We start from the raw sequence: 23786 nt of genomic DNA, 5'->3' as shown, positions 1-23786 counted from the left end.
TAATAAAAATGGGAACCTCATTTTTCTTAATGTATTAAATCACTCAGGTCCTTATCACTTCTGACCGCATAGCTAGAGTTGCTGGTTCATTTTGTTATCCCCTGTCAATCTGTTGTGCACACCCTCCTGGCCCATTATTTCTGAAATGCCAGTCTGGTTGTGTCATTTAAATCCCATTTAAAATCCTGCAGTGGGCTCTCCACAGTCTTCAGGATCAAGTTTCAACTCAGTATATAAGGCCTTTTCCATCCCTTGGGCTGCCTTTGCCTCTTTCTCTGTTAGACTGCTTTTCCCTCTGCATCGCTTCTCCCAGAAGTCATTCCAAAGAGCGTCTCAGTCTGAATTCGATGCCCTTCCTGGGTGTGTCCACCGCACAGTTCTCTCTGGCCGAGCACTTAACGTGCTTGTTGATAATCGTGTGTTTGCTTGTTTCTTGCCCACTAGGTTGTCCGCTCCTTAAAAGCCAGACTGTGTCCTTTATTTCTTTGTGTTCTAATGCAGTGTTTGGTGGGACTTTGCACTTTTTGTTTTATACCCTTTTGAACCTTCCAATTTTTTTCAAACTAGGTATGCATTTTTTTATCCTCATAATGTTCATAACTGGTGTAAATTTTTTAAATAAATGGATAAGAAAAATGAAACAGGGGAGAAAGGAGGGGAGATAAGATAAAGCCAGGAATGAAGTTAAGTATACAAAAGTGTGTGCTTTTAAAGTGCTTTCATTTGCTAGTGGTGAGCTGTAGCTAGTTGACTTTATGCTTTCTAGGAATTGACGTAAAGAAGACATGATGAGTTCTGTAATTCACCGTGTTCATAACGTAAAAACAAAGCCACTAGTTGGGAGACGCGTAATTATTCCTAGTACTGATACCAGAAAGCTTGTCTTTTGTGGGCTTTTGTAAAAAGGAAACTAAACGTAACCCGTGTTATCTTCAACCTCCTTTCCGCAAATAAAGCAAGAGGTTTCAGTGAGTCCTTTCTTCTGGAATCTCTCGGTATAGACCAGATGGCACAGCACCAGGCACAAGTTAGCAGAAGTCATTCTAAGTGTGGGAAAATAGATTACACGGGAACTGGGAAATAGCCCGGCAGGGCACACGGGCAGAGGGCTCACGTCTTTGCTCTGTGAAGAAAACCTGCAAGTAGATGGAAATAGACCACCATCCCAGTAAAATGTGAGCAAGACCGTGAAGGGATCTGTGGAAGGGCAGGCACAGCTAATCCGTACACGTTCACTCAGACCCAAGCAGGATTGCATTTTCTACCTAATAACAAACCCAGTTTTTGTTTGGTTTGCTTACTGGAATCCTAATGGTGTCGATGTGGTAAAATGGGGACAAATCCTGAGGGAATTTACTAGGAGCTCTAAATTGGTATCACCCTATAGAGGGTGTTAAACACTGTACTTCCCCCCATCTGTGAACTCCTTGAGGACAAGGACCAAGACCACATTTTTTCATCTTTTGTTCTCTGAGCACAGTGCCGGGCACCGTAAATCCCCAGTAGAGGTCGGGCGAATTCAAGGACTTACACTGAGAGTAGTTGACGCAGCAGTCCCGCTGGTAGGAAAACTTCCCAAGGCGACGGTTCTAAATACAAGGCCACAAAAAGAAGCAAGTTAAATGCACAAGTTGTTCTTTGTAAGAGCGAAGAATCTAGAGGATCAGTCAAGTCAGTTGTGTGGCTCTTCCTATGAGGCTGTTGTGCAGCCGTTTCTTTAAAGCAGCACCAAGTTTGAAATAACACCGGCTGTTACGACAGGGCGGGAAGGAACTAAGCCACGACGGCAATAGGGTTGTGTTTGGGTGACGAAACCCTGGGTTTTCTAATGTTCCTGAGCGCCAGCTACAAACCAAGCGGGTTGGCTCATGGCGTTCAGGGGTGGCTGCGGGACAGGGCAGGACGTGTTACCAGCTGTTCATCATGGAGTTCACTGTGGTGGTTCCTTTGCTTCGTCTCTCTCGCCAGTCTTCCAGAAGTCTTACCTCGGAACTCATCTGTGGCATGTTTCTAAGGAATACGATGTCTAAGACCAAGCGTTAGCAACCTAGAGATCAGTGTGTGTCTGGGTCTCTCCTAATTCACCCATCTTTTGCTTCCTAACTTTGTGCTAAGGTGAACCAAATAAAGTGTGAATATCTTCAGCAGCAGCAGCCAGCTTTTACTGAATGCTGACCATGTGCCGTACCCTGTTCTTAACTCTCAACTTTTTAATTTACTTAATACAGGACTTTTGAGGGTAGATACTATTATTCTCCCCCCTTTACAGGTGAAGAAACTGAGGCACCAAGATATTAGACCTGGTTTCAGTCTCAAAGTCAGGAGTCTGCTTTTCAACCACTGTACTCCGTTGCATCCTTGAAATGGGCAAACTGGGCGGGGACAGCCAGAGATGTGCAAAAGCCTTTCCGGGGAAAGAGGGTCGTTACTCAGCACCCGTGTTAATGAGGGGGAGCACCAGGCGTCTGTCCTGGCATTTTGGGTAGGAAAAAGTCAAGTTCTTTTCGGTGCATTTTCCCCTATTTTGTATCCCAGGATTGGAGAGCAGCTTAAGAACCTCCCCCTTTCCATTTAGATGGTAAGATTCTTTGTTTTGGTGGCAGTCAGTTTCTCATGTAATTAATGCTTTGATTATCTTTTTTTTTAATGTTTTTTTTTTAATTATATTATGTTAGTCACCATACAGTACATCCCCGGTTTCCGATGTAAGGCTCAATGATTCCTTAGTTGCGTATAACACCCAGTGCACCATGCAATACGTGCCCTCCTTACTACCCATCACCAGCCTATCCCATTCCCCCACCCCCCTCCCCTCTGAGGCCCTCAGTTTGTTCCTCAGAGTCTCTCATGTTTCATTCCCCCTTCTGATTAGCCCCCCTTTCTTTATCCCTTTCTTCCCCTACCGATCTTCCTAGATCTTATGTTCCATAGATGAGAGAAATCATATGATAGTTGTCTTTCTCTGCTTGACTTATTTCACTTAGCATTATCTCCTCCAGTGCCGTCCATGTTGCAGCAAATGTTGAGAACTCGTTCTTTCTGATGGCTGAGTAATATTCCGTTGTATATATGGACCACAACTTCTTTTTTTTTTTTTTTTTAAAGATTTTATTTATTTACTTGACAGAGAGAGACAGCCAGTGAGAGAGGGAACACAAGCAGGAGGAGTGGGAGAGGAAGAAGCAGGCTCACAGGGAGGAGCCTGATGTGGGGTTCGATCCCATAACGCCGGGATCACGCCCTGAGCCGAAGGCAGACGCTTAACCGCTGTGCCACCCAGGCACCCCCTGGACCACAACTTCTTAATCCAGTCATCTGTTGAAGGGCATCTCGGCTCCTTCCACGATTTAGCTATTGTGGACATTGCTGCTATGAACATTGGGGTGCATATGGCCCTTCTCTTCACTACATCTGTACCTTTGGGGTAAATACCCAGTAGTGCAATGGCTGGATCATAGGGTAGCTCAATTTTTAACTTTTTAAGGGACCTCCACACGGTTTTCCAGAGTGGCTGTACCAACTTGCATTCCCACCAACAATGTAGGAGGGATCCCCTTTCTCCACATCCTCTCCAGCAATTGTTGATTCTTGCCTTGTCAATTTTTGCCATTCTAACTGGCGTAAGGTGGTATCTTAGTGTGGTTTTGATTTGAATTTCCCTGATGGCTAGTGATTTTGAACATTTTTTCATGTGTCTGTTAGCCATTTGTATGTCATCATTGGAAAAGTTTTCATATCTTCTGCCCATTTTATGATTTGTTTATTTGTTTCTCGTGTATTGAGTTTGAGAAGTTCTTTGTAGATCTTGGATACCAGTCTTTTATCTGTAGCATCATTTGCAAATATATTCTCCCATTCCGTGGTCTGCCTCTTAGTTTTTTTGACTGTTTCCTTGGCTCTGCAGAAGCTTTTTATCTTGATGAAGTCCCACAAGTTCGTTTTATCTTTTGTTTCTCTTGCCTTTGGAGATGTGTCATGAAAAGGGTTGCTTTGGCCGATGTCGTAGAGGTTGCTGCCTATGTTCTCCTCTAGGATTTTGATGGATTCCTGTCTCACATCGAGGTCTTTCATCCATTTGGAGTTTATCTTTGTGTATGGTGTGAGCAAGTGGTCAAGTTTCATTCTTTTGCATGTAGCTGTCCAATTTTCCCAGCACCATTTATTGAAGAGACTGTCTTTTTCCCACCGGATGTTTTTTCCTGCTTTATCAAAGATTAGTTGCCCAAAGAGCTGAGGGTCCATTTCTGGGTTCTCTATTCTGTTTCATTGGTCTATGTGTCTGTTTTTGTGCCAGTACCATGCTGTTTTTGTGATCACAGCTTTGTAGTACAGCTCGAAATCCGGCATTGTGATGCCCCTGGCTTTGTTTTTCCTTTTCAACAGTTCCTTGGCGATTCGGGGCCTTTTCTGGTTCCATACAAATTTAGGGACTATTTGTTCCAGTTCTTTGAAAAATGTCATCAGTATTTTGATCAGGATAGCATTGAGAGTGTAGATTGCTCTGGGTAGCATGGACATTTTAACTATGTTAATTCTTCCGATCCATGAGCATGGAATATTTTTCCATCTTTTTGTGTCTTCCTCAATGTCTTTCAAGAGTGATTTATAGTTTCTAGAATATAGGTCCTTTACGTCTCTGGTTAAGTTAATTCCAAGGTAACGTATGGTTTTTGGTGCTATTGTAAATGGGATGCATTCCCTAATTTCTCTTTCTTCAGTCTCGTTATTCGTGTATAGAAATGCAACTGATATCTGAGCATTGATTTTGTATCCCACCACATTACTGAATTGCTCTATAACTTCTAATAGTTTGGGAGTGGATTCTTTTGGGTTTTCCATATAGAGTATCATGTCATCTGCGAAGAGAGACAGTTTGACTTCTCTGCCGATTTGGATACCTTTTATCCCTTTTTGTTGTCTGATGGCTGTTGCAAGGACTTCTAGTACTATGTTGAATAATAGTGGCGAGAGTGGGCATCCTTGTCGTGTTCCTGATCTTAAGGGAAAGGCTTCCAGCTTTTCCCCATTGAGAATGATATTTGCTATAGGCTTTTCATAGATGGTTTTTATGAGATTGAGAAATGTACCCTCTATTCCTACACTCTGAAGGGTTTTAATCAGGAAAGGATGCTGTATTTTGTCAAATGCTTTTTCGGCATCTATTGAGAGAATCATATGATTTTTGAATTTTTCTTTCTGGATAAAATCATGACATTGATTGATTTGTTAATGTTGAACCACCCTTGCATCCCAGGGATGAATCCCACTTGGTCATGATGGATAATCCTTTTAATGTACTGTTGGATTCTATTAGCCAGGATCTTGTTGAGGAATTTGGCGTCCATATTCATTAGGGAAATCGGTCTGTAATTCTCCTTTTTGATGGGGTCTTTGCCTGGTTTGGGGATCAAGGTAATATTGGCCTCATAGAATGAGTTTGGTAGCTTTCCTTCGGTTTCTATTTTTTGAAATAGCTTTAGGAGAATAGGTATTATTTCTTCTTTGAATGTTTGGTAGAATTCCCCAGGAAAACCATCCGGGCCTGGAGTTTTGTTATTTGGAAGGTTGTTTATCACGGACTCAATCTCTTCATAATTAATTGGCCTGTTTAAAAAATCAATTTCTTCCTGTTTCAGTCTTGGTAGTTTATAGGTTTCCAGGAAGGCCTCCATCTCTTCCAGATTGCTTAATTTATTGGCATAAAGCTGTTGATAAAAGTTTCTAATAATCCTTCCAATTTCATTGGTGTTGGTTGTGACCTCTCCTTTTTCATTCATAATTTTATTAATTTGGGTCCTTTCTCTATTCTTTTGGATAAGTCTTGCCAGTCGTCTGTCAATTTTATTAATTCTCTCAAAGAACCAGCTTCTAGTTCTGTTGATCTGCTCTACTGTACTCCTGGTTTCTAATTCATTGATTTCTGCTGTAATCTTGGTCAACTGCTTCCTCGTGCGTGGATTAGGTCTGTCCCTCTGTTGCTGTTCCAGCTTCTTGAGGTGAGAATATAAAAACTGCATTTTAGATTTTTCTATTCTTTTGAGTGACGCTTGGATGGCTATGTATTTCCCCCTTAGGACTGCCTTTGCAGTGTCCCATAGGTTTTGCACCGTTGTGTTTTCATTCTCGTTGGTCTCCATAAATTGTTTAAATTGATTTTTGATTTCCTGGTTTATCGAATCATTCCTGAGCAGGATGGTTCTTAGTCTCCAAGTGTTTGAGTTTCTTCCAAATTTTTCCTTGTGGTTGAGTTCCAATTTCAAAGCATTGTGGTCTGAGAATATGCAGGGAATCATTTCAGTCTTTTGGTATCGGTTGAGACCTGTTTTGTGTCCCAGAACATGGTCTATTCTTGAGAATGTTCCATGGGCATTAGAATAGAATGAGTATTCTTTGGTTCTGGGGTGTAGTGTTCTATATATATCTATGAGGTCCAACTCATCGAGTATGGCATTCAAAGCCCTTGTTTCTTTGTCTATTTTTTGCATGGGTGTTCTGTCTATTTCTGATAGTGGGGTATTGAGGTCTCCTACTATGAACGTATTTTTATCTATATGTCTCTTTATTCTGGTTAAGAGTTGGCTTGTGTATCTTGCTGCTCCCCTGTTGGGGGCATATATATTTATAATTGTCATATCCACTTGTTGGATACCTCCTTTAAGAATAATATAGTGCCCTTCTGTGTCCCTAATTATAGTCTTTAGTTTATTTTTTTTTTTTTTTTTTTTTTTTTAAAGATTTTATTTATTTATGTGACAGAGAGACAGCCAGCGAGAGAGGGAACACAGCAGGGGGAGTGGGAGAGGAAGAAGCAGGCTCACAGCAGAAGAGCCTGATGTGGGACTCGATCCCGGATCGCCAGGATCACGCCCTGAGCCGAAGGCAGACGCTTTAACGACTGCGCCACCCAGGCGCCCCTATAGTCTTTAGTTTAAAATCCAATCTGTCTGATATGAGAATTGCTACCCCAGCTTTCTTTTGAGGTCCATTGGCGTGAAAGATGGTATTCCATCCCTTTACTTTCAGTCTGAATGTATCTTTAGGTTCAAAATGAGTCTCTTGTAGACAGCAAATGGATGGGTCATGTCTTTTTATCCAGTCTGCAACCTGTGGCGTTTATGGGAGCATTTAGGCCATTTACATTGAGACTGATTATTGAGAGATATGATTTTAATGATGCCATGTTGCCAGTAAAGTCTTTGTTTCTATCAATTGTGACTTTCTGTTCTGTATCACTCTTGGGGCCTTTTCACCTTTATAGAACCCCCCTTAATATCTCCTGTAGGGCTGTTTTTGTGGTTACGAAATTGGTCAATGACTGGCGATTCTGGAAGGTCTTTATTTCTCCATCAATTCCGAATGACAGCCTTGTTGGATAAAGGATCCTTGGCTGCATGTTTTTCTCTGAAAGAGCTTTAAAAATGTCCGCCCCCCCCAACCCTTTCTCTCATTCCAGGTCTGTGTAGACAGGTCTGACGTAATTCTGATACCTTTGCCTTGGTACGTGAGAAATTTCTTTGCCCTGGCCGCTTTCAATACTGTATCCTTGGATCTAATATTTGCAAATTGCACTATGATGTGACGTGGCGTAGGTTTGTCGTCGTTGAGCTGGGGGGGGGCGGTCCTCTCTGCCTCTTAGACACGAATGTTTGTTTCCCTTGCTAGATTAGGGAAGTTTTCAGCTACAATTTGTTCAAATATCTCTTCTAGACCTCTGTTTTTCTCCACCCCCTCGGGGATGCCGATGATTCTGACATTGGAACGTTTCATTGAGTCAGTAATCTCCCGTAACCTACATTCTTGAGCGTGGATTTTTTAAAGTCCAGATTCTATTTTAACTTTCCCTTCTACTAACCCATCCTCCAATTCGCTGATACATTCTTCTGCCTCATTCACCCTGTCCATCAGAGCCTCTAGTTTTGACTGCATTTGGCTCATAGAATTTTTAATTTCTGCCAGATTCGCTCTCATTTCCGCCCTTAGAGATTCTATATTCTCATTAACATTTTTGTTAATACTTTTTTCAAGTCTACACATCATCTTGACCATTGTTACTCTGAATTCCATTTCTGATAATTTGGTTATATCCATATCCATTAGTTCTATGGCACAGGCCACAGACTCATTGTCTTTTCTTTGCTGGGGGTGATTTCTCCTTCTCTTCATTCTGATGAGGAGAGGTTGCGGGGTTGTCCAGAGCCCAAATTATTGATCGGGACCCAGGCCGTGTGCCCTTGTTTTATAGGGACCTTAGGGATGTGGGCTTCTTGATTTTTCAGCCTGCCTTCTGGGGGAGGGGCCTGCCGCGCCGATACTCAGGCAACCCTGTTTGGGTAGAGTCTCCGTGTCCCCTGCGAGGAGGATGGGAATGGGCATACTGTGAGCCGGTGTTTCCAGGCTTTTGTTCTCTGGTGGCTTTCCCTGGCGGTTTGCTGTGCCTCTTCTGAGAGTCAGAGCAGCAGTGGCCGAATCCCAGCCTCTGTCTCAGAACAGAGGGATCGTGGACCGTTCTCCACTGATGTTCTGGCCACTTTAACTCTGTTTCTGTTGGTGCTGCTCAGCCCTGCAGCGTCCTGGGATGTGCGCCCCACACCCGGCGTCCCAGGCCTCAATTCCAGGGCCGGCGCGTCTCTGTCCTTTGTGTTTCTAACGCCGCCAGCAGCCCCTGCGTGTTTCCCGGCTCACGGTCTCTGTCTGCTGTCTCGAGGGTGCCCGTCCGCGAGTCCGCCCGCTCCCCCGTGCAGGTGGCTACCGTTTCCCGGCGCCCAAACGCGGCGGCTCCCTCCCCCTTCCGTTTATCTTCCGATATCTGTGTGCGGTTTCACGGCTCCCCGCTTCGTACCTTAATACTCAGAGCTGGAGATATTCGTTTGTAGAGATCCAGATGTATCCTCCTGCGTCTCAGGCTGATTCCGTGGATGTTCAGGGTGGTCTGGTACCTATCCAGCTCGACTCAGAGGACCGGCTGAAAAAGGGGTCCCCTTCTCCTCTGCCTTCTTAACTCCCTCGTCATGTAATTAATGCTTTGAAAACTAGATTTCTGTGCTCTCTGGGTCATGAGATCAAGCCCTGTGTTGGGCTCTGTGCTGGGCGTGGGGCTTGCTTAAGATTCTCTTTCCCTCTCCCCCAGAGATATAGTAAGTTGTGTTACTTAAACCATTGAATGAGCTTTGACAAATGCATACCCCAAATAACTAATGCCCCTGTAAAGATGCAGGATCTCCCAATCATTCCAGATGGTTTCCTCATGCTCATTCTTTGTCGTCATCCCACTCCGAGATTGTAATCCGCATTCTGATTTTTTTATACCAAGGATTAATTTTGTTCAGACCTTTTTAGAGAGCCATAGAGGGGCACCTGGCTGGCTCAGTTGGTAGAGTATGCGACTCTTTTTTTCTTTTTTTTAAGATTTATTTATTTATTTTCGAGAGCATGCGCACGTGAGTCAGGGGACGGGCAGAGGGACAGAATCTTCAAGCAGACTCCCTGCTGAGCATGGAGCCTGATGTGGGGCTCGATCCCAGGACCCTGAGATCACAACCTGAGCCGAAACCGACAGTCAGATGCCCAACCCACTGAGCCACCCAGGCGCCACGAGCATATGACTCTTAATCTCAGGGTTAGAAATTGGAGCCTCACAATGGGTGTAGAAATTACCTAAAAATAAAATCTTTTAAAACAAAACAAAACAAAGCCGTAGAATTTGCTTTTGTGATTTCAAAGAAACCCTGTTGAATCTGGTTACCATCTAACCTGGGGAAGTATTGCCCTGTTCACATGTGGTGATTCTAAATCCCTCAGTGTGGCAGAAAGTGAGGTAAATGGGAAGGGTTGCCAGACTTCCGTGCCCTCCTCAAGCTCCCCTGAGGAACTTCCATATCTAGCATCCATTTCTAGTGACTGATGTTACCTGACATTTTTTTTTAGACACGGGATAACAGCATAGGGATTAATTAGTCTGTAACTAAACAACCCAGGAATGCATGCAGATTGTACAGGAATGCAACTGAGTATCCGTTCCTCTAAGTACTCATGCTTTTCCAGTTGTGCCTTTTTCACCAAGTTAGCTGTGACAGAAAAACAATCCTTCTCTGCTTGGTTATTATCCCTGATTACACCGTGCATTCATTGCCTTCTGATAACCTGTAAGTCTTTGGTCTACAAAACTTACTTGAATTGCCCACTGCCTGAAGAATAGTATGCATTCGCCAGAGGAAGTATAAGATAGGACTTGTCACAAAGAAACTTTTACTCTAAAGATAGATACGCGAATGTAAATGACACCAACGAACATCTGTGTAGTTCCGTTGGAACAAAACTGCAGCCTCCGGGGACTCTGGATGGGAGACTCAGTACAAAGAGATCATTACTAGAGAGAAGCAGGTTGGAGGTTGTGTAGGAAGCTTGTAACTCTTTGTACCGTTGCTTCATTTAGGTAGAATTTGAAGTTCTTTAATGAACCAAACGGCCATAGTCAGCCTCTTCGATTCCAATAATATGATAGTTTATTTTGTACCTAGAACCTGTCAGGCATTGTGCTGTGTGCTTTCCATTCCTTCTCGTTTAACCCTAGGAACAGTCCTTTGAGGTCAGTAGTATCATCCCCATTTGCAGCTGATGAAATTAAGGCTCAGAGATGAACCTTGCCTGAAACTGACAAATCAACGATTTGAATGCACATCCTAGTTTAATTTTTTTTTTTTTTAAGATTTATTTACAGGGTGCCTGGGTGGTATAGTAGGTTAAGCGTCCGACTCTTGGTTTCGACTCAGGTCGTGATCTCGGGGTCGTAAGATCAAGCCCCGAGTCGGGCCCCAGGCTCAGTGCAGAGTCTGCTTGAGACTTTCTCCCTCCCCACTGTGTGCACGTGCTCTCTCCTTCTCTCTTAAAAAAGTTTTTTTTTTTAAGATTTATTTACTTATTTGAGAGAGTGTGTGTGAGCGCACGAGTGCGGCGGAGGGGCAGTGGGTGAAGGAGGAAGTGGACTCTGCACTGAGTGCGAGCCCCACGCGGGGCTCAGTCTCACGGCCCTGAGATCATGAGTTTCAAAAGTCCGCTTTTCTTACCGTGTCGGTGCCAGCTTTCAGGACGCTAAAAAAAAGACTTGTTTCTTCCATGAAGACATCATGAAACTATTCCCATCAAGAAGCAGCCGCATTACCTTTCTTCGGTGAAAAAGACCTGGAGCGTTAGCGCTCTGTCACAGTCCCAGTGCTTGGGCCAAGGAAAGCAAAGAACACAACCCCAGGCTCCAGACCATGGCTCCCTGATATTTACTGGAGCTGGAAGCTCTCCTGTCGAGTTCCAGCGAGCTCTTTAAACGCAGGCCACACCTCCCTCTTGTGGTGGAAGCGTATGCGCCTTCGGGCGCAAACCTGCCCGAGCTGGTGTTTCCCAGGAGGTCAAAGTCATCTGTTTTAGTGAGACGAGGGAGTTAAGAGTTGAAGTGCAGTAGGTTTGGAACAAAGGAAGTCTCGGCCCTGGAAAACAAAACAGATGCGTTTTTGCCATATAAAATCTGCAGAAAGAGACAGGACTGCTACTCTCCTAACTCCGGTCAACTGACAATCATACAGGCTTTGGTTCCACTGTTATCCTCAGTGTAATGCAGATTCTTCTGTACTTCCTTGCAGTGTGAAATAAGCAGTGAATCTCAGAGCACCTCCCTTGAGTCGCTGAGGCCTGTCAGGAGATCAGTTTATTTTTCATAATGTTAGCTTGCTTATCATCTTGCCAGCGCACACGCTGTTTTAGAGACCGAATCTTCCTTATGTTTCTGCATGGCTGTCCTCAGTTGACAGAAGGTGATAGGGTGGATGGAATAAGGCACACACCCCCAAAGATGACCATGTCCTAATCCCGGGGACCGCGAATTTCTTACCTTATGTGGTAGAAGGGACCTTACAGATGTGATTAAGTTAAGGGTCCTTAAATGGGGGAATTTACGCTGGATTATCAGGCATAGAGTGAGCATGAGAAAAAGCCACAGACAGTTGGACCAAAGAAGTTGGCAGATCCTCTGCTGTTGGCTTTGAAGATAGAAGGTGGGACCATGATTCGAGGAATGGACAGGTGGTCTCTACAATCTAGACAAGGTAAAGGAACAGTAGAATTTCTGGAAAGAATGCTGTGTTGCCGGCTGACTTTAGAATTCTGACCTCCAGAACTATAAGAGAATAAACTTCTGTTGTTTTAGACAACTAAATTTTTTCCACTTTGTTAGGGCAACAATAGGAAAAATTAGACAAAACATTGAAACTAAGCATCAGAATGGTTACATTGTAACTCAAACCAAAAAAGTCTAGAATTACTTGTGGAACTGTGTCTCAGTCATTGTTTGTATTAGTCAAATTAAGGCGGGGCTCATGCTGTGGGACACCTCCCCCACCGTCTTAGTGACGTGGGACCACGGAGCCGTGGTGCTCCTGCTCTGCGGACGTCTCAGGTTGGAGGGGACCCCGTGGACAGGTCCTTCTCACTCAGGGACCTAGGCGACAGAGCCCCCACCACGTGGTACAGAGCTGATCACCAAGGGAGGGGCAAGGGAACGTGACAAACATCACATTGGTCGTAAAGGCTTCCTCCCAGAAGTGACCCGCGTGACTCACGATCACATCTGCATGCTATATGGCCATGCATCGTTTAAGGGGATAGGACGTGCCCGTCCTACCATTTGTCCAGAAGAAGTGTAATGAGGATATTTGTAAAGAACACTAATTACTACCAAATTCTTCTTCCTTGATAGTGATTTTCTTGGACGCCTTTTTAGCAGTTTATCGTTGGCTAAAGACTCAGGATTGTATATCCCGGTCTGACTTTGGGACTTACTGTACGAAAGTCATTTATACCGTAACTGCTTTTTCAAATCTTGACTGAATGCATGAAACACTTGCCGATTAATATGGATGATGTTCAACTTAAAATGGCCTGTAGAGGGCACACCTTCTTAAAGCCTCACGGCCACGGATTGCTGTCACACTGCTGCTGTGTTCAACAACCCGTTATCGGTGTGTATTTGTAAAGGTTAATTTTATCATTTGAAAGATTAATGTGATCACAGGGTAGTTTATGAAGAGCCTTATGATTTTCACGGGAGATTACAATACGACCTTTTCTTTTGCTTTCTTTATGCCTTTGGTAAACAGATATTAAAGGGCTTTTCTTAATTGGATTGATTTCAAGATTGGCTTTTCCCAGTTTCTAATTATTTCTCAAATAGCATTTGTTCGGTAGTAACATGATCGATGTCTATAACGTAGAGTATAGAAGTGCCACTGTTCTTTTAACCTCTTAAAAAAGCTTGTTGGATTTTGTCAAAGTAAATAATTTTAATACTTATTTAGAGCATTTCAGAGAACTTTTTATATATCTCTGATGGTCCCAACAGCAACTGAGGAAGGTAGGTAGGACAAGTGAAAGTGTTAACCACTTTATAGATGGACAGAATTGGACAGCAAACAAATTATAGTTTAGCCTGCTTCTAGATTTGACCAGAGTTGGCCATGATTGCAGTAGAAAAGAAAAATGACTGTCTGGCTTGGCTAAGGCCACGTAGGTTCGCTTCAGGGTCAGAGTCCTCATGCGTTTCGGTGAAACATCTGCCTCCCTTTTCTTTGAGAACTGTCTGTCCTTCCTTCCCTAGGTGTGATCTGAATGGATTCAGCTCGGGTTAGTTCAAGAAAGGTTTGTGAGGGGCGCCTGGGTGGCGCAGTCGTTAAGCGTCTGCCTTCGGCTCAGGGCGTGATCCCGGCGTTCCGGGATCGAGTCCCACATCGGGCTCCTCCGCTGGGAGCCTGCTTCTTCCTCTCCCACTCCCCCCTGCTGTGTTCCCTCTCTCGCTGGCTGTCTGTCAAATAAATAAATAAAATCTTAAAAAAAAAAAAAAAAAAAGAAAGGTTTGTGAAGCTAATACACTGTTTATGGTTTCAAATTAGAAAGGGATGAGAGGGCGCCTGGGTGGCTCAGTCGGTTGAGCATCTTTCTTTGGCTCAGGTCGTGATCCCAGGGTTCTGGGATCGAGTTCTGTGTCGGGCTCCCTGCTCACCAGGGAGCCTGCTTCTCCCTCTGCCCCTCCTCCCTGCTCGTGCATGCGCGCGTGCGCTCTCTCTCTCTCTCAAATAAAATCTTTAGAAAAGGGGGGGATGAAGAAACATCATATATAATCTATACATTTTTCTAGGGAGAAGCCATTTTTTCCCGTAGGGAAGAATAACATAATTTCTCAAATACAAAAACAGTACACTAACTCCTCATGGTTCAGCTTAAAGTAACTATAAAAGATGTGACTATTATTTTGGCAGGAATTTGCCATCATCCTGGGTCACCTCAGTACCCACTAGGACAAACCAGCCAACCTACCAGGCTCCCAGATCCTTGACCACTGGACTCAGGGACCCTTGTCTCCATGGCACTTCGGCCACCCGTTCCCATGATCTCATCAAACTGTAGTACGTGCGCCAGCTTAAAGCCAGACCTGTTTCTGAGCCCGGATTTGTGACCCTCTGGCTGCCTGCACTTGACTCACACTGCTCTCGTTGGGTTCTCGGGACAGGACAGCTGTTTGACCCTTTTACTTGGTTGCCATCAACTTCCATCCTCACCTCTTGTTCCCACCTACTTGGTTCTTAGCTTTTGAGGTTCCTTATGTCTGTCCTTGGACAACCATGGATACCAGTTTGCGTAGGACTGAGGGATTTCCTCAGAGCTGAAACTGGAACAGTCTCGAACAAACCAGGAAGTTGGTCACCCTGGTCTGTGAAATCCATATGTGGCAACACTGTAGGATGGTACTGCAGGCACCCCTTCCCCGCACCGTGTTCACGACATCACACTGGCCCCTTGAAATCAGCCGTGGTGGCGGTATTTATACCATGGAAGTCTGAATGCTACATTGTGAATTAGACCAAAGAGCTGAGGAAACGTTCTCCCATATTTGAGAACTGTTACCTGATTCAGCGAGTCATTCACCTACTTGACAGATGGGGGACATTCTGAGATCTGTCTGCTTCCCCACCTCAGTCTCAGTCCTTCACGGAGAAACCAACCAGCGCTCACGACATCCGCGCTCTGGTGAGCGCGAGCATGGGCTGACTGTAGATGCAAGAGCTGGGCAGCCGTTCCAGAAAGAGCACTGAGAATCGGGTGACTCTGGAACTCGCAGTAAAGATGATTGTGTATTTTATTATTTGTAAACTGTGTGCTTCGTGGTCTTTATATCAGTAAAAATTTATAAGCTCATGTACGCGTGTGTTTATATGTGCGTGTACGTTTGTACACACGTGTGCATATTTGTCTCTTCGCAAAGTCCATTCTTAGTGGATTAATGCCTCCGGATTGGCCAGGGATCCTGTTTAATGTCCTCCAGTGCAGAGGACAGGCCCCACAATAAAGAATTATCCAGCTTAAAATGTCAGTGGTGCCGGGGCGCCTGGGTGGCTCAGTCGTTAAGCGTCTGCCTTTGGCTCAGGGCGTGATCCCGGCGTTCTGGGATCGAGCCCCACATCAGGCTCCTCCACTGTGAGCCTGCTTCTTCCTCTCCCATTCCCCCTGCTTGTGTTCCGTCTCTCGCTGGCTGTCTCTATTCTGTCGAATAAATAAATAAAATCTTTAAAAAAAAAAATGTCAGTGGTGCCAAGTTTGAGAAATCTCTGCTCTAGGGTATATAAAATCAAAGTAAATTGGTTTAGGTATATCTAAAACTTCTTCACATTAAGAATACAACTTTTCGGGGGCGCCTGGCTGGCTCAGTCAGTAGAGCATGCAACTCTTGATCTCAGGGTTGTGAGTTCGAGCCGCACGTTGGACGTAGAGATTACTTTAAAATCTTAAAAAAACAACAACAAAAAAAACCCCACAACTCTTCTGAAGCTTTTTTTTTTTTGGCTTGTTTTGTTTTGGTTTTATAATTAAGTGTTTTTCTTAATTGAAGGATAAGTGAAATCCTAAATGCAGAGTTGAATCGGTTTGTAAGCCCGCACCCCATCAATATGTGCCGTGTTTTCATCACCTCTGAAAGTTCTCTCGCCATGATCTGATTCCAAAATAACCACTGATCTATGTTCCATAGAATTCTGTCACCCTAGAGTTGCCCGCCCTAGAACGTTGTATGGAATTACATAGCATACGTGTGTTCTTGTGTCTGGCTTCTTAGCATGTTTTGAAAATGCGTCTACATTGTTGTGTGTGTCAATATGACCCCTTCGTCAGTGAGTACTAGTCCGTTATGTTGACATACCATGGGGCTTTAATCCGTCTCCTTATTTATAGAGACTATTTCGAGTTGACTAATGCGAATAGGGTTACTGTGAACACCTTGTACATGACTTGGTTAACATGTTTTCATTTCTCTTGGATAAATATCAAGGAGTGGAATTGCATATAAGTTCATACAGTAGATATGTATTTTAAGAAATGAAGAGCTTTCAGGGCGCCAGGTGGCTCAGTCAGTTAAGCGACCAACTCTTGATTTCAGCTCAGATCTTAGTCTCAGGGTTGTGAGTTTGAACCCCACACTGGGCAGCATGGAGCCTACTTAAAAAAAAAAAAAAAAAGAAAGAAAGAAAAAGAAGTGAAGGGACGCCTGGGTGGCTCAGTCGGTTAAGCATCTGCCCTCGGCTCAGGTCATGGTCTCGGGGTCCTGGGATCAAGTCTCACATCAGGCTCCTTGCTCAGTGGGGAGCCTGCTTCTCCCTCTGCCTCTGCTGCTCCCCTGGCTCGTGCTCTCACTCGCTCTGTCTCTCTCTGACAAATAAACAAATAAAATCTATTAAGAGAAAGAAAGGAAAGAGAGAAAGAAAAGAAAGAAAAGTGAAGATCTTTCCAGGACCACCTGGCTGGCTCAGCCGGTACAGCATGTGACTCTTGGTTTTGGGGTTATGAGTTTGAGGCCCCTGTTGCGTATAGATATTACTTAAATAAATAAAAAAAAATTTTTTTAATTTTAAAAAGGGGGCAACCCTTTTGGGTCCCCTCCGTCCTTGGGAGCTTTGTACTATCACTTTGCTATCCCTCAATAAACCTTACTTTACTGCCCACCAAATAAATAAATAAATAATAAAATAATAATATATATATTTTTTTTAAAAGAAAAAAACAGCTTTCCAAAGTTGGGACCTGTCCTATTAATCATTGGGCTACACTCCATATTTCATAGATTTGTTTTAAGGAGGAAATTATAAAATGCATGTGGAGAGCTTAGTGTGGTACATAGCAAGTAAGGGCTTGGCTGATAATAACTTCGTATGTATTCTCTCTAGCTGATAACTTCTAAGTCTCACAGTCTGGAGCACTAGCACTATATAGCCGTCTTAGTGCTTATGTAACATCAGAACTTGGCTGTCCACAGGCATTTCCAACTCAGCATATACCAAACTGAACTCTTTTCTTTTTTCTTAAGATTTTATTTATTTATTTGACAGAGCACAACAAGCAGGGGGAGCGGCAGGGAGAGGGAGAAGCAGATTCCCCACTGAGCAGGGAGCCTGATGTGGGGCCTGATCCCAGGACCCTGGGATCATGACCTGAGCCGAAGGCAGATGCTTAACCGACTGAGCCACCCAGGCGCCCCACCAAATTGAACTCTTATCCCCAGACCCCAGACCCAAACATGGGTCTCCTCTGATGGGCCTTATCATGGCGAATCCTGTTGGCTGCCCAGGCCTCTCCCCCTCTTGCACATCACCCAGGCTTTGTCAGGTGACCGTTTCTCTCCGTCCCCCACTGCTGCTTCCCTAGTTCTGACTTCCTTCACTGTCTCCTGGATCGCTTACAACAGTGCCCTAACCCGAGGCCCAGAACTTGAGGATTGCCACCCGCCATTCGTTGCCTGCGCTGCAGTCAGAGGGGTCCGTCCATAATACAGACCTGATCCTGTCACGGTCCAGTTAGAACCCTTAGTGGCTTCCCAAAATAAAGTCTTCTCTTCCTTTCAAGGCCTTCATGCTAGAGTTCCATCTCCTACCTCCTTTCATAAGCTTGGCTCCCAGCCCCTGGATTTCTTCTCCTAGCCTATCTTTTGCTTAGAGGCCTTTGCCTGTGTTGCTTGTTCTACTTAGAATAAAGACTGTCCCTTCTCTTACCGCCCCCTTGCCCATCGCCGTCACCTAGCACATACCTCTCGAAACTCAGCCAAGGTGTTTCTAAGTGCTAGGAAGCATTCTCTGCCATTGGGCTCTTTCTCCCTTGGGTTGGAGCCTGTGCCACCCCACCCACGTGCCCTAGTGTGGCTCTTGTGGCACTGTCTTGTGGCTTGGTACCCACCTGGCCCCCGCCCTAGACAGTGAGTTCTCAGAGGACAGAGACCCATTTTTGCTCATGCTAGCATCCCTACCCCCTAGCACAGCAGGTGCCCAGTAAATGTTTGGGAAATAGAGTCGCTGTATTGATGGTATCAGAGCTGACTGAATTTGCGGCTAGACCTGTTGGGGATGAGTGAGAGGGAGTGAAGCCAGCAGCATTTGGAATTGTTGCGTCCTTACCCATTTGTCTTGTCCTCACAGCCCGATGAAAATTCACTGGATTTTTCCTCGTGTATGCTACGGCCTGGGATTAAAAACGCTCAGGAACTTGCCTGTGGGGTATGCCTTTTAAACGTGGACTCCAGAAGCCGGGTGAGTGACACACCTTCCCTCCGCAGCTGGCAAAGCGCTTCCCCAACGTGACCTCCGGGGACGTCCCCTTCTGGCCCCCTTCCCTGCCAGGGCTGTGAGCACAGGCGGGGATTTTGATGAGGCCCTGGAATCTGACCACAGAAGTCCCTCGGTTCTTACAAGAGGGCAGTGGGCGGAGTGCTTGAGTGAAAGGGGGCGCAGGTCTTCCCTTCCCGGCAGAATGCTGTCTGCACGGTGCCCGCGGAGCCCTCTGCACAGCGGGGTGGTAAAGAGAGGAGGTTATACCTGGAAGGCTTTGTTTGGAGGCAGGAGGTCCTGTTCTGGGAATTTTGTTGACCTTATGGTTTCAACATTATTTCAGAAAGAAGAGAAGCCTGCAGAAGAACATCCTAAAAAAGTATGAACCAGTTACACATGATCTTAGCGTCTCCATCTCAGTTTTGAGTGTGGAAAGCAAATCCGATGATTCCACTTCCGTCCTGAACTGTTCTGATTGTGAATCCTTTACCGAGTCCTGTCTGTTCCCATAACGTTTGATTTAACCAACTAGTGCGTCTGTGTGGGTCTGTTTGTGTCTTGTCTGCACGCTTGTAGCTCATAATTGGCTTCCGGTGTTGCAGGCATTTTTCTCTGTGCACAAAAAGTAACAGACTGAGCAGCTTATGGAAGACTGGAAGTTGTGACACAGAGAATGAGATCAAAGAGCAGCAGGATTCGGCAGTTATCAGACAAAAACAAATTGGGGTTCAGAGATTTGTTTACTTGTAGTGCTTTAGAAAACCCCCGAGGAGTTGAGGTTAGGACTGGCTGACTGGGACTTACCTGTAAGCGTTAGTCGTCTGGGAATAATTCTTACGTGCTTTAATATCTTTCTTTTTACAAACCCTGTACCTGGTTGGACTTTTTAATTATGTTGGTTCATTTATCAGGTGCCAGTGGCATTGGTCCCTGAGAGTTGTTGGTCTTTTGTTTTTTCCATGTAAGGACTGTAACCAGTCACAGAAACGTGGGGGGCTGCAGGTATAGTCAAAGGCCAGCCTTAGGGGAAGGCTTCCTTCCGCACAGTTGAGGGATAAAAATGAGCCACGGCCCTTGGCTATTTTAGTCCCCCATATAATGAACACCCCCCCCCCCCGGCCTCCCCCCTCCCAGCCTGTCTGCCTTTCCTGGGAAAGATTTGGCCTTCTTTGGCTGAAACTGGGTTCTAATGGTAAAGATTTTTTTAGAACTTTAATTAGCAAAGAACTTTCTCACTTGAATTCCTGTAGCTCCCTGCTCAGCTTGTGTGTGCCCGCGTGGCCTCAGCCTGCGGCCTGGACGGGCGTGCGCGCTGCTCGCGGGCCCGCGCTCGGACGCGGAGGCAGCCTGACCTGCCGCACATGTCTGTGTATTCTTGGCAGGCGTTCAACTCCGAGACGGACAGCTTCAAGCTGGCATACGGAGGGCACCAGTACCACGCCGGCTGCGCTAACTTCTGGATCAACTGTGTTGAACCCAAACCTCCCGGCCTCGTCCTGCCTGATCTGCTCTGAAAAAAGTTCCTGGACGAAGCACCTACTGGTGGTTTTTTCCATCACACCCCATGAGGTGACAGGGACCGAGAAACAGAACGCAGGTACTGCCCGGTTCGGCTCCACGAAGCTGAGTGAAGACTCCCCCAAGCCGCAGCAGGGAGAGAGATGCTGCCGGGTTCCCAGTCCTTCCCACACACGACCTTTGTCCCCCGAGGTCCCACTGCCAGTCTTGGGGGTTTGAGGTAAAACTGCCTTGCCCAGACTGTGCGTGGTGCCGAAGTTTGCTAACTTATCTCTAGTTCTGGTACGATGTTTGAGAATACGGACCACAGTTTTGTGTCTCGGAGGAATAACTTGCTGCTGTACTGAAACTGTGAAGAATTGGTGTTTGAAGAGAAATCAGTTGTCGGTATAGAACTGGAATTGGCAAGCATGTTTTGAGCCAGTGCTTTTATCTAGAACACTGTTGTCCTGTGAAGTAGAATGCGCTTACCCACATTTAGTTTGTTGATACCCAAAATGAATAAAAAGGGGAAATTGTGATTCAACTGATGTTCCTTTTATAGAAAAACTTGTGCTCGTCTTCGTGGGACAAGACACGGGCAGGTAGGTGAGGGGAGATTCACCAACTTTACTGTCACAACTGAACCAGTTCTCCTTTTGTTCATTTCTAACACTGTCAACTTTCAAGACGACTCTTCCAGCATGCCTGGGCACTTGGTGGTGGAGTGAATGTTCACTTTGACAGAGGCCCAAATCCTTGGTGTGGGATAGATCACCTTTCCCTCAGGATCCTCCACAGAAAACTCTGGTTTACCTCAAAGACCGTGAACATGGTACTTTTGTTCAGACAAGGTTTGGAAAGGCAGCTGAATGAAACCTCTTTGCAGTGGCCTTTGTCCAGATTTCCAGAAATGACTGTGCAGGGACCAGTGCTGCCTGACTTGGCAGTATCTATGTGAGAGACCTGGAAATTAGTTCAGGTTAGAAGGTGGAGTTCCTGACCTACTGAGGCAAACAGTGAGATGGCTATTTATGGTAGAGGTACAGGAATTAGAAGCAGTGGAAGAAAATTGTTCTAAAATAGATGGAATTCTAGAAGGAAAAGGCTCATGCTCTCTGGTGTAGGGAATTTTCTTTGTCACTTAAACTGAATGCACAAAATCAAGCGGGGGGTTGAGGGGAGCCAAATGGTTAAGGATTGTCAAGTCCTGGGAAGAAAGGCCAACCTAGGACACACGTTTCTCTGAATTGTAAATTATGTGCTTTATGAAGAGGTTCTAAATCTTGTTTCCCGTTGTAGGACTCAGGCTCTCTGCCTTGAATTAGTTTTTATTTATAAACTGAACGAATTAGTTTTGTCTATAAAATTGCTGCTTTACATCACTAATTAGACTGTTTTCCCCTCTCAGGACAAAACTTGAAGGGATTCTATTCTGCTCCGTCTTACCCCTTTTAGCCTCCATCTTCTCCAAGAAAGGTATAGAATGTTTTCGTTGAACAGCTCTGGTTGAGGCTTCTGCTTCCCCTTGCTGTGCCCGAGTGCGGAGAGGTGCTTTTCTCTTCGTCTCCAGATTCATCTCCAGCTGACACAGCTGTCTGAATTATTACCCTCAGGGCCTCTGTCCTCCGTGGGGCTCGCGGAGCGTTAGGAACCACACGACTGGGCCGGTTCCTCAGGCTTCCCCGAGGCCTGTGTGCTCCGCATCTGCCTGAGCGGCACCTAGTTTCCTCCTGGCACTGGGGTTCAGGCAGCTTCTCGTGCATTCCGTAAGAGACCACGATAGCAGAGTCTGCCTGCCCGGTTAGAGTTCACAATGCTGAGAGTTTGGGGGAGTGCCGTATGGACCATTATTCTGTCTCAATGGCCTGTGTCCGTGACATTTTAAAAAGTACGCTCACCTGCTAACTGGAATGGTTCCATTCCTAGATTCCAGAATCTAAGTGTAATTGCTGCTGGCCTTACCAAGTATGAGGGCTGTAGTCACTCCACGGGAGGTGCAGGAGGGAACAGCAGACGTCACCAAGAAGCCTGGGCTATGACAACTGTTCCCTCCTCGTAGTGCCTGTCCATCAGCGGCAGCGTTCACACACGGGCCACCAGGGATCTCGGGAGCGTGGAGGCCCGCTGCGTTTTCCTGATGCACACGAGTTCATTCGAATGGCTCCACATTGCATTCAGCTGCACCCCGGCTCTTATTAGCCGAGTCCAGTGTCCTTGGAAACAGTAACCAAGGTTACTTATTTCCGTACTGTGAATCGTGCAGGCAGCTTCAGCCCCACCGCCTGAGTGGCGATTAGTAAGCGCTCTTCTCTCTCGGTATTGTGTTCGGCTTTCCAGCATTCTAGGGCTGTGTGGAATTGAATCTGTCTGGACGCACTTGAGGTCAAAGAGGCTCGGTGTGTTACCGGGCAGGCTTTGTTTCTTCTGTGGCTACTAGTCAGCACTCTCTGTAGGCTGTGTGTTTTAAAGATGCCTTCTGCTTTAATGACTTGTGTGACCTCAAGCTTGGGAAAGATTATAGGACCTTTACATTACAGAAATTTGCAACGCTTGCTTGGCGCTGGGGTCACTGCGGAAATCCCCGACACCCTCTGCGTCACACGCGCGCCTTCGTGAGCAGCCACTAAGCTCTGACGCTTAGATGAGAAAGGAGTTAGGCCGAAGTACTAAGAACGCTTAGTTACATCCCAGTCGTGGCGCTAGCCAGGATTTCTGCAGGAAATTTTCCTGCCAAGAACATCTGTCACCAAGTGTTCCCTTCCTATAGTACAGCAGTTATTTCTGGCCTCTTACAAGACTTAGAGTTTGCTTTCGTGCTAGAGAAGCCACAGCCTGCACAGCCGCGGATCGTTCTGTTCTTTTGATGGATTCTTGGCCATGTGCTGAGGTAGCATTTATGGGCTCCTCCGGTTTCCCATCGGAACAATTAACTTCATTTTAATTTTCCTATTTAGACAATGGTGCATGTTTATCAAAGTAAATGGTATGAAAACCACAAGGTAGAATTTGGATGGAAACCATTGCCACAGACCAGGTAGGATCTAGAAAATATATATAAGCATGTAGCCACTGACGTATTTATGGCTTCTTGCCAAAATAGGCCAAAAATCTAGCAAGTTCTTCCATGAATAAGCAAGGGGCAGCCTACCTGGCAACTGAAGTAAAACAAAGCAGCATGGTGACAAAGCCAGGGCAGCTGGATGACTCCCAGTGGCTTGTAAGGTGTGGACTAGGGGAGAAGCAAGTAAACTTCTGCCGGGTCCCTGAGGAGTTACGTTGCCATATTTATTAGCAGTTAACCGAGTGACGTTTGCTTATCACGTTGAGGTTTGGCTTAGGGCATTTTTGTGTTTGTTAACAGTCCAACAAAGGCAGAGCTTTTGTTAAGCAGCATCTGGTGGCGGGCTCGCTGCTTCGGCGCAGTGCGCTCCCGCTACCCAGAGACCGCTGGGAACAGGACCTTTTATCAGAGCGTCCGCTCCACGCTGTCTTCAGGGTTCTGGCCTTGTGAGTGATACTGACATGTGCCGTCTGCAAGGATGTGAAACGCTGACATAACTCAGCTGGGGTGTCTGTTTGAAGTAACATTCAGAGTTGGCACAGGAACCGTATTTGAACGGAGTTAGTGCAGGGCATCTTTTTTCCAGCATCGACACACAGACA

The 23786-nt window shown here is 45.6% G+C and overlaps 1 protein-coding gene across 9 annotated transcripts in view; it reads left to right on the top strand.

Moving 5' to 3' along the window:
• The window catches only part of SYNRG (synergin gamma), an 86742-nt gene extending 66075 nt beyond the window's left edge, over positions 1–20667 (top strand). For 7 of the 9 annotated variants that reach the window (XM_045773719.2, XM_045773715.2, XM_087854598.1 and 4 more), the window contains 3 exons: positions 18495–18605; positions 18967–19002; positions 20006–20667. In XM_045773719.2, coding sequence (XP_045629675.2) covers positions 18495–18605; positions 18967–19002; positions 20006–20137 — 279 coding nt within the window. In that variant the 3' untranslated portion in view covers positions 20138–20667. The remainder of the gene's footprint in view (positions 1–18494; positions 18606–18966; positions 19003–20005) is intronic. The other 2 variants (XM_087854597.1, XM_045773717.2) reach the window with 1 other exon arrangement.
• Positions 20668–23786: the final 3119 nt, after the last annotated feature.

Source organism: Ursus americanus, chromosome 23 (genome assembly GCF_024610735.1).
Source record: "Ursus americanus isolate L20-20 chromosome 23, mUrsAme1.1.p, whole genome shotgun sequence".
NCBI classification, from domain to species: domain Eukaryota; kingdom Metazoa; phylum Chordata; class Mammalia; order Carnivora; family Ursidae; genus Ursus; species Ursus americanus.
This window is presented reverse-complemented; position numbering and strand designations above follow the sequence as displayed.